We start from the raw sequence: 11,908 nt of genomic DNA, 5'->3' as shown, positions 1-11,908 counted from the left end.
TCCAAAAAATTGCTATTATGCGCAATAATTCTAGGATTTTTCTCCACGCATGCGCAGTAGCTTTGCACAAAAGAAAAAAAAAAAAAATACGTATGCACATCTTATTGACTGCTTACATATTATGTGGCATTAGACTCGCGCGTCATAAAAGTGAAATAAGAGACTTATTGTAACGAGAAAATTAATTAATTTTAATAATAGTATAACAAAGACAAAGAAACGTGAAAAGTTGTGTGTCTTCAAGTGCAGTGTGATATTTCGTGATATTTGTCAAAAATAGATCAAATAGTATAATCATCGTATAATACTTTGATGATGAAAATTAGGTAAAAAATCGAATCTCATTTTTTCTTAATAGTGACGTTCGCTGAATCATCCATTTGCATTGTTGAACATTCAACGATATAAATATGCAGCTGTTTGATAGAGAGAGAACAAATTTCAGTCATTACTTTATTTTGTCAGGAAAAGAGGTAAAGAATTGAATCCTTTTATATCTTTAAATCCTTGTTAAAAAATCATTGAGTATTCAATTATGCGAGCTCCTGATCGTTCCACGTAAACGTTACAACGCAAATAACGCGAATGAGAGAAAAAAAGATTTTATTAATTTTTATCTAATTTTTCGCCGTCAAAATATTGTAAACATAAAGACATATCGCCCGACAAGTCGCTTTCTCTCTCTTTGTCGTTTTCTATTTATGATTTTCTGAAAATATTTATTTAATATGACAGAACTCGTTTCATACATATAATAGAGCTTAAAACGCGCAATTTGACATTTGAATCTCGCGCCGAGGGGGATAGCGCCACGAGCGCGCATGCGCGATAAAAGTGTCTAGTGAGAGAAGGGAGGCATGGATGAGACGCAGCGAATTCGGCGCAGATGCCGCAAACGTTTCGTCCGGTGAAGGTGGTGGAGGGTGAACGACGTACGTCGGTACTGAAAAGCCGCGCGCGCGTTCGTGAGAGTTCGTGGAAGCCTCCCTATTCGCGATGGACGGCCGTCCGGCGATACCTGTTGCACGATCCGGCCCGGGACCCCGACTCGTCTCGGACGCCCACCGTCGCCCTTTCTAAAGTGTTCACCGGTGCCCACCGGCGACTCAAGGGCGAAGTGAAGGATGTACCGCCGCGTTCGCACTCGTTGTTGACGTTTCCCTACAGTGTGTACGCGTGTGCGTCGCGCGACAGCAGAGTGTGTGTATGTGTGCGTGCTAACAGTCGCGTCAATCGTCGACGCGCGGTCTTTTACGTCACGCCTGCAGCCGCGTTGCAGCAGCGGTTGCGTGTCGACTCGAGAATCCGAGGAATCCCATACCGGCGCGAAAAACGAGCTCGCGCTCGCGCGCGCGCGCGTGCAAAACCGACGAAGGTATGGGAATCGTGCAGAGCCGCGGCGGCGAGAGCGATGGCGGTGTTCGCGAGGTATTCGTCGGCGGTGTCAAGGCCGGCGTGCCTCATCACTCGTGTCAACCCAGCCTGGGCATGGGCAGCCTGGGCGGACCTCACACACGCAGCGGCAGCGTCCGCAGCGCGCCGAGACAACCGATGCCGGACGCGATCGAGCTCGAGAGGCGTTTCACCAAAGTGCTGGTGAGTACGTGGAAAAAAAAATCTATCTCTCTTCTCTCTGTTCGTTCTAACCGTAATAAATCACAAGTTGAATGAAACTTTGTGATCGGTTCTGTCCTTGGAAATATTACTCTCCGTGTTGACAATTTGGAGAAATTTCTGTGTTTACTCTAGAAATGTTTTGTCTTATTCATACAGAAATCTGAATCTAAATATTACAATGATAAAAAATTATGTAAAAAAGTTCTTTTTTTTTTAAATTATATTAGCGAGATTTACTCCGAATAATATTTCGGAATGCAATCTCTAGACTGTGATTTTGAGTGAATATTTCTGCGCGCAACATTTATTTCAATCAAATACTTTATTAGAAAATATCTTAGGAGCAATAATACAAAATATAAAGTAAAATAAATATACAAAATATAAACGATAAATAAAAATAAGTTACAATCACTATATAAAAATTACTTTGCAGTCACAGGTAGATAATTGCATTTAATCTTGATATTTCGCTTGCTCTTGTATGTTTGACGATTTAATATTTTTAAAAATATATGAGTATTGAGTAGTATTTGACATGAGTATTTGAGTAATTTTAAAGGTCTGCTCATTTAATATATTAATAGAAATAACACATGTTTATATCGATGTAATTAATCTTACAGGTATGTTTACTTGAAAGTGATTGAACAATATATTTGATAAATATTTATAAAACAAATTAAGAGGATTATTAAACTCATAAGCCTCTTTAAAAAGGAAATCTTTCTATAATATATTTTACAAAACTTTTAAATTTTAAATTCTTTGCAAACGTGTTTAAAACTTATTGAAATTTATATTATATTTTTTTTGCTCTCCATTAGTTTTATTCGAATAAAATAGCCAAGCTATCCACGTGACTGTTAATTGTCTCGACATCTGAATATTCCCGATGACCAATTAAGGCACGCATTTGGCGCGTGTCTTGCGAACGAAAGCACGACATAATGAACCCTTTACAATATCATATTTCTTTGATCTTTGATGTTTTAAAAATACAGAATCTAATTATGTGAATTTACAATTTTATACAGAACGTTAATTGCGAATAAATTTAATGAATTTAAAATTTAAAACTTTTTAAGCAAAATTATTTTTTAAATTACAAATTACAAATATCTTTCTCTAGATATTTACTTTAAAGACATTTGTTGAGACTATAAAACTCCTATATTATATTATACCATATTTTTGTAATCCATTTTATTGCACGAATAAAATTCATTATCAATATTTCAATACTGATAATAATGTAAAATATATTTGATGATGAATATTGCAAAACATTTTATGACATATTTTGAAAATGAAATACAAACTAAATATCATTACTACACGATTTATATCTATTTACAAACATTATTTTTTTAACTCTGTTAGTGTTTCAAAATTGTTAATTTTTTGATGAAATTTTTTTTCTAGTTGCAGAAGTCTATTTTTTATAAATGTCACGTTTATAGTGACAGTTACAAATACAGCATGTAAATACACTTTTCTTGAATTAAATTTTAGAAATGCAAGTAATTATATCTCTAATATTAAGTCTATATAATTATTGTACATAGTCTTTAATTTGTTTCACGAAATTTGTTTTATGAATTTCAACTCAAAACTTTGAATAAAATTTTAATTTTAATTCTTATTATCAAATTATAAATATGAAACATTAAAAAATTATAAAAAAATGTTTATTGATATAAACACGCAAATTGATCAAATAATTAAAATTAGCTTTAATAAATTCAAATACATTATACATACAGAATAGTCAATATGTTTAAATCTTTGATAAATATTGCTTGTTGACAACGAGACGCAAGCTCTAGTGGCTTTGTTTACAGGCAAACTTTAATTTGGTTATAACAGTGAGTGAGATGTGTGCAGCGGATAGCATGTATTTTCGTTCAGCTGCGTATCGATATGACATGAGAGCACGTATTTATCTTTACTGCCTCAAGGTGTAACATAATAAGCGGATTGGTATCAACACGTGATTTGTAATTTATAACATAAGACTATAAAAAAGAATCTGAACTCTGCTCGAGTCGTACGATGCTTACCTGTAATCATACTTTATATTTGTAAAGACGCTTTAATTTATCTATATTATTGAACCAATATATCATATCGATAATATTGATAGAATTCTCATGAGTGTGTGACGAAAATAAGGAATTAGATAGAGGAAAAATTTAGAAATCATGTATATATTTTTGAAAGATTTAGAATTCTTATTTTTAATAATTAGCAATGCGAAAATATGAAATATGGTTTGGGAAATTTAGACTCATAAAATGTGCAAGAATATGAAGTTTAACGAAGGACAGGCTACAAACAGACGCAAAGATTATCGGTATTACCGCAAACCTTGATTTTATACAATTGAATGTTTTTATTCGCGTCACAACACGCTATTTACGGTCTCGTAATTCCGCTGTCTCACTTTTACGACATATCACGATATAAATACCATTTTTACAAGCTTGATACTATAGACCATAGCGTGATATAATGAAATAAATGATTAATTAGAGAAATTGATTACAACTTATTAAAATTAATAAGCAATCTATAAATTAAAAGATAACTCTTTCCTTTATTTATTTTATTATGACTTTTATTCAAATTTAATTATTTTATTATATTACTTTTTATTATTGTGGATATATCACGGTGACAAATGCATATTCTGGCGAGTTCTGTCAAATTTATATATACTAACAAAATTTAATTAGCTTATAAAACTTGAGACGTAATATATACTCACTGTAAACTACAATAACAAAAATGTAAATGACAGTTAGTACTTTTAGATATATGTATATTTATATTATCAAAAATAGGGAAAAGGGAAATATATTATTTATAAAAAAATGAGACATTTTCTTCTACAAATTGTTGCACAAAAAGATAATAACTCAAAAATATAAATATGTATAAATAATAAAACGCACACGTGTATATAGATGTTTGTTTGTAATAAATGCTAAATTTAAAAGGAAAATCAAAGAATTTATAATTTATAATTCAATTGCTGCATACACATTTAAAAAGAGATATTGATAAATGAAAATAAAAACATAATACATAAAAATGTATTACTAAAATCTGTTCGAAAATGTATTCTTTTTAATTTTGATAATTATTTCGTAGAAATTTCCTACATCTATCATTGATTACAGGGTAAGAATTAATCACATGTATAAATTATAATTGTGATTTATGTTTGATTAGTTCTGACGGTTTCATCAGAATGAGTTTTAAAGTCAAAACACGTATGAATTATTATAACCATAGTCTAATATCTCAGAAATGATTAAACGCGTTAAATTATTTAATGATAAGATCGAGCGATGCTCGTTTGACACGCCTTGAGCAAGAGGTCGATATCTTGAATTGTTTTATCGCGGTTTAATCGAAATTCCACATAGCGGTGATTGCATAGCTCGATTACGCTTTTACCCGTTAATTATATATATCGTATTTGATAGAATAGAGGCATGATAGGTCTTATCAAAAATATAGATAATAATTTTATATATATAATTATTGCATACTATTTATAAATCATTTATGTTTGCTGTCAGAAATTGAATAATGGTGTCAGATTAATAATAAATTTATTAATGAATTTCCTGAACCCTCCTTCTCGTAGAATGAAATGTTAGAAGTTCAAAAGAATGTGTGCTCAAAAAAGGTAAAGAGAAAGGAGAAAGAGAGAGAGACAGATGACGAAGGTGGAAGAGGGCATGGTACGCCTACGAGCAACTCTCACCAAATAAGATTCGATTGTGAATCGTACTGCCAACGTCGCGGCAACGACGAACATATCGTAAACAACAAGTCTTCTCTTCAGCTTGTATTAACTTGACTTTATTCGATTTTCTCTGCTTCTTTCGTCTGACTGTCCCTTCCATCTGGCCATCCTTGGCTCTTGACCTCCGTGACTCTCCGTCTTTGTAACCATCGATATAATTCTCGGTATTTCGTTACATTGAATCCTTTATGTAGCCAGATATATCTGCTACTGTATTTTCAACTCATGTCTTTGCATCTAAAGATATCTTTGCGGAATAAGCTCAAAAATAGAGCAATGTATGTCAGTCGAGAATTTTTGATAGTGATGAGTAAAGTTACAAGGCTAAGAAAATGTATAGGAAAGAAGATTAATAAGAAAAAAAATCTGAAATATATATTAAAGTGAAGATAAAACAAAAATATGTATAAAAATTTTGTTCGAAAAGACTTTGTGTCTCTCATGCTTCTTATTTTGTAATATTTATTTAGAAATTAACGTATATAAAACTGCAAACAATTAAAATTTTGTTGTTATGATACTAACATTTTGTTAATTTTTTATTAATCTAATTTACCTCTGCTTATATTTTAAATGAACTTTAAAATATAAATAGCAATTATTAACACAACAAAGTGCACGAAATAAGATTCGAAAGTGATTTAAATTCTCCAAAACTTTCTGTACTCTTCTTAAATTCAAAAATTTAAGAGAAATCTGGTTATTTATTATATTATAATTTTAATAAAATTATTAATAATATTTTATTAATAAACGATGCGATATTAATATGTCTTAAATCGAAGAAATAATATTAATAAATTATTTTGGGGACACAATAAAATTAACATTTCGTAAAATAATTAAATATTACAATTAATCGTAAAATTAATTATGCGACGATATTTAATTAATTCGGACTGGATTTTTTTGAAATAATTTTGAATATTTCTATTTATATATATAGAATAAATATCGTTGTACTTATTAATGAGATATTGGGACGTTCATTTAATTCTACATTTTACATATACGTAGTAGTAATATCCACTAGTAACTGTCAAGCAAAACTAATGAAAAAAACCGTAAGATTCCCGCGGGTTCTCGTAATAATAGAGGATCAATCAAGTCGTTACGGAAAATGGTTGTACATCTACGTCGCCAGAGATCGAAATTATACCCGCATCGAGAAAGCACCGGCACGCGATCATCGCGGGTGATTTTGTTCAACCGGCTCAACCGGCCGGAAAAACGCCGTTGACCGCATTATGAGACGTGACGAGCGGCGTTAAGGATGCTAATTATCGTTAAGCGCGCTCCTTGCAACATTCGACATCTTCCTCTTCCTATTTTCCTTCTCACTGTCACGAAGCGGTCGATCGGTGTCTTTAACGTTAACATGGATCATTATTTTCGCGACATCTCGTATCTTTTTCATCAAGAAGCTCGTTTTCACCATTAATAGGTCGTAAACCTCTTAATGACAGTGGCTGAACGATGTTATTTCTAAAACTGATATTTTTATAATTCAGATCGATCTTGATTAGAATAATAATCTAAATTAAATAATGTTTAAAAAATTTATACTAGAAATTAATATTGTATTATAATTTTATATAAAGAAAAAATAATTTTATATATTTCTTTTTATACTTAAAATTACAATATTATTTCCTAGTGTAAATTTTTGACACATATTAAACTAATTAGGAATTATTTTTATACGTAGCTATAATGAAATTGCTGTATATTAGTATATTAGTATTCTTTTTTTAATCTTCTGATAAGCATATATATTAAGCGTACATATATTACAAGTTCACGATTAAATTCGTTACATATAAAGAAAAATGTAACAATGTGATTCAATTAAGGTATATTATTTTTTTTGCACTTGTGTTTATATACAACGTGTGCTGAAAGTATCTTTATCTGTAATTAGAGATTTTACTTTGCAAGTAATCGTATCTCTAGAGAGCCTTTAATATTGCCAACACTAGTATCGGGTAGAAAAATACATGGTGCGAATGCTTTGATATCCGATCTGCATGTGCGATGAACAACACCGTCGTAGACATGATTAAAAATTAGCACGATTCAATATTATATAACTTACGTGGTTGTAATTAAAAAAATCTTACTTATTTCAAGGATAAGATAGGATAATAAATTATTGTGATGTTATCTAAAAATCTCTTCAACATTTTAATAAATCAGAATGAGAGAAACGAGAAACCCTTGGGGGAAAAGATTGAGAAATAAAGATTTCAGCTCTTGAAACATATGTAAAAGGAAAACAGATATAATTAATTAATAAAAAATAAATAATTAAAATTAAATCATATAAATGTTCTGTCTCCATTTTGAAATAATTATAATTTACTAATTATTTCATTTATCTGAAAACAGGAGAATTTGCCATAGTCTTTTTATTTAGCATCTGCTTTTTTTCTTTTATATAATGTATATAAACGTGTGTATAGAATATCTCAAAATATTATTCATGTTAATTCATTCATATGAACTACGCGTGACTAAAGTAAACAAATTATAAATCTCGCAGAAATGTTTACGACGGGACGGGTTTGACTTGATGAAAATTATGATGGATATTCGCGACAGAGCTCGATGTTGAAATTTATCTGAAAAGGCTGGAAATTTGGCTCGGGCTCTCTTTTCCGATGCTTTTGATATCGCGTAAAATCAACAATAAGTTGAGAAACGCTGTGCCAACAAAGCACGCCGGTCACGTTCTGAAACACTGAATAGTACGCGCTTGAGAGAGGGGTTGTCAACTATCGCGAGTTATATTTACGATTGTCGGTCCGTTGATAACGGCAGGACGATTCAGCCGGTGGCCGACTCCGAGAATCCGTCGTCGAGTAATGAAAAGGGAGTGCACGACACATTGCGTGATGAAAATTCAAAAAATTGTTGATGCGTGTGGCATGAGAAACGTTAACGACACTCCTCGAAGAGAGCACGAGATTATTCGCGTCATCGTCATCTCGTCGGCGGCTGGAAATATTATCGTGGGATTTCGTTTCATTATAGATGCTTGTCGATGAGTCATATCGCCGCCGCGCCGATTAGTCGTAGAAACCGCCTTGTGCTTGAATCACGAGACTTGACTGCAGGGCGCGTCAAAGTTTTTCCCGGCCTCGATGTTATATCCTCATCTTCTCTAGCCTGTTCTCTCACGATTTCCACAGGCGGAAATCTAATATAAGACTTGAAAGACGAATCATTTTCTTGTTATTCGCGCTATTACATTTCATCGCGTAGTGAATGAATTTTTCTTTTTTTCGATACACATGACTTGTGTACATTTCATTAATTTCGTTCCATTTAACCATCTATTTCTTCATAGTAGATTATATTATTGGTGAATTTACAATAAAATTTTCTGCAAGCAAATTTATTAATATCAATTTATTTAGAAATTTATTTCTCGTTAATTATGCTGTATTGTATATCTTATTATATTTTAGTCAAATTAGATAAGTATACACTTATTACGATCTTAAAATCAAAATCCATGCGTGTATGTACCTATCATGAATTGTTGAATATGAATTAAACTGCGTCAGAACAATATAAAAGCAAATAAATAAAATAATTTAATCAAACTGAAGATATCGTTAACACTTATACAGGTATAGTATAAATATGCTAACAAAAACATATAATAAATAAATAGCAATTTTCGGAATACAAGAAATGAAATTATGACAATAGAGTGAAATGTATAAAGCTGAATACATTTATGACAGAAAGTGAAATGTATATAATTTAGCAGGATTTTTATAAGCGATTCTATCTGATATTATTTTTATCACATTTTTTTCTGTAACATAAAGTTTATTCATATAAAAAAAAACAGCCAAGATGAGAGCAATAACCGGTCAGCACATTTCTGAGGTGGCTAACCACAAGTGCAGGAAACACATTATACGCAACGAACAGTTACCTCAATATGCCAATTCTCATACAAAGAGAAACATATTTGATTTTTATATACTTTGATAATTTTACTACAAGAAATGTTGTAAGAAATTGATTGGTTGAAAAATATTTTGTACATTATAAGATTCATTATTCTACAAATATATAAATATAAAATTATTAAACATTTATCTTATTGTTTTTTTAACGGAAAATAATAATTATCAAATAAACATTTTATCCAATAAAGATTTTATCAACTAAAAGTAGTGCCACACAAATAGCTTTTATAATTTCTAAAATTGATTATTTTTTAACGTTATGGACAGAAATTAGGAAGTAAATAATAAATAATTAAATTAATAATATTAATTAAAAGGTAATAATAATTAAACTAGTTAGAAAATGTTCTTTCTTGTGATTTTCTTTAGTAAAACATATACACATAATTTAAATAACTGATTTAAATAACTATTTTTTATAATGTTACATTATTCAAATCGTAATTTTTAGTATATACTCTCATTGCAATAAGATATATACATATATATATTTGTAAATTTATAAATCTAAAATATATATATATATATATATGTATTGTATATCTTATTGCAATGAGAGTATATACTAAAAATTATGATTTGAGTTCGAGATTTATTAAGATTTATTCAACTGCAGTAACTACCAACCACTGTAGAGAAAAAATTCATTATTCTACAATTTGTTCCATGTACGCAGTGTGAAAACGCAAGTGACAAATGTTAGTATTTAGTAAATAGAAATTCAGAGTTATCTTTCGATAACATATTTTCTTAATGAATCTGTAAACGTAAATTGAGACAATTATTCTAATTTGCTACAAATCATATTTATTATTTTCGTTGACTTCGATAATTTATAAACTCGAGGAGTACTGTTTTTTCGCTGATTGGCATATTTTTTCTCGGTTATAAATATAGAAAATTATTATTGCAAAAAAGCATTATTAAAAGTCGCTTAACACAATTGGACATAGATATTTGTTAACAGGTTTCCCTTGCTCAATTGACATTTAGAAAAAATTGATAAAATGAAAGGAAAATTATATATAAATATCGTGGTAAACAAAATGCTATGTCCATTTCTAGTGTCATTTCTCATCACCGCTCAGTCATTACGAAAATCGATATTCCTAATATTGCGTAACCACTAGGAACGAAAATCAATCGCGGAAACGCAACGTTATTTCTTCGAATTATATCACCAACTATTATTATTTTTGTATTATAAAATGTGTAATGAATGATTACATTTAACTACATTAAACATATAAACACACTTTTGAAAAAATGGATAATTGTTCTTAAAATATTTCAACCAATTAAAATAAATAAAAGTCTTATATGTTATGGAAAAATATGAACAGAAAAAAAGCGTGTCTCTTAATCGATAAAAGATATAAAAAGCATTTATTTTTAATATCTATAATGTATACTAATATATATTTCTTACAATTTTTTATACGTATTGTACTTTTCTTATATTTTATTCTATATTTGATTATGTCTCGGTTCTTGATTGCAACACAATGATATTATTGTCTCGAAGAAATCAACGCGGCTCATGTTTTCAATATCGCACGTGTCAGTGCACAATAACGCGAGTTATAGTCAAAGTGTCAAAGTGTCTATACAGTATATAATAATTAATTATATAACTGAGAAAAGCTTTAAGATTTGATGTTCATATATTGACGTAAGTTTGCACAAATATATATATATATACACCTATTTCTTTTCAAAATCACACTTCTATGTTTAAATTATTTTTATATTTATTTAATATGCGTTTAATAATTTATAATTATTTTCAAAACTATGATTATACATAAAATTTTTTACGAAACTGTATGTAATCTACTAATCTAATTTGCTACACAATATAATTAAAAACATAATTATAATATTTGATAAACAATAAAAATATAATTAACAAATTAAATAATTTCAATGTTTAATCATATTTTAATTATTTAGGAAAAAAGTTTGAAATATACATACATATATATTCTATATATAAAAAGTTACAATAAGTTTTTGGAATATAAAGTTAAAAAAATATATTTTAGATTTTTAGTTGCTCTTTTTTATTACAATTATTTAATTCAGTATGAGATTCTGAAGGTGACTTTTTATCTTAAAAAATGTGAAAACATTATTGAGTCTTTAAAATGTATATTTTATCTTCTGAAAAATTTCATCTAGACATTATCAATGTAAAAGTGATATTTTATATATGCGACACTCTAATAACTATTTTTACAAACATCAAAACATTAAACTTGCAAATTAATTTAAAGAGAAAACTTTCAATATTGCAAATTGATTAATTCTGTGATAAGAAAAACATATTTACCGGCTATATCACTAATTATTAAACATATGATGTATATGGACTCGTATTACGTGTATTCCGCGCCTTTGTTTGACGTTTATGCACGTGAACACTCACGTGTGTGTGTGTGAGTTGAGCCATTATTACCGATCGTGTCTTTGCCTTGTTATCCTG

General features: G+C 29.8%; 1 protein-coding gene across 4 annotated transcripts in view; it reads left to right on the top strand.

Moving 5' to 3' along the window:
- Positions 1 to 164: 164 nt before the first annotated feature.
- Frl (formin-like protein) overlaps positions 165 to 11,908 on the top strand; it is a 48,707-nt gene continuing 36,963 nt past the window's right edge. For 2 of the 4 annotated variants that reach the window (XM_072899845.1, XM_072899846.1), the window contains exon 1: positions 166 to 1,596. In XM_072899845.1, the coding sequence (XP_072755946.1) occupies positions 1,378 to 1,596 (219 nt within the window). In that variant the 5' untranslated portion in view covers positions 166 to 1,377. Of the gene's footprint in view, positions 1,597 to 11,908 lie in introns of all 4 variants that reach the window. The other 2 variants (XM_072899844.1, XM_072899843.1) reach the window with 2 other exon arrangements.

The sequence above is a fragment of the Anoplolepis gracilipes genome, chromosome 9, assembly GCF_047496725.1.
Source record: "Anoplolepis gracilipes chromosome 9, ASM4749672v1, whole genome shotgun sequence".
Classification (NCBI taxonomy): domain Eukaryota; kingdom Metazoa; phylum Arthropoda; class Insecta; order Hymenoptera; family Formicidae; genus Anoplolepis; species Anoplolepis gracilipes.
Note: the sequence above shows the minus strand (reverse complement) of the source record. Positions and strands in the feature narration are given on the sequence as shown.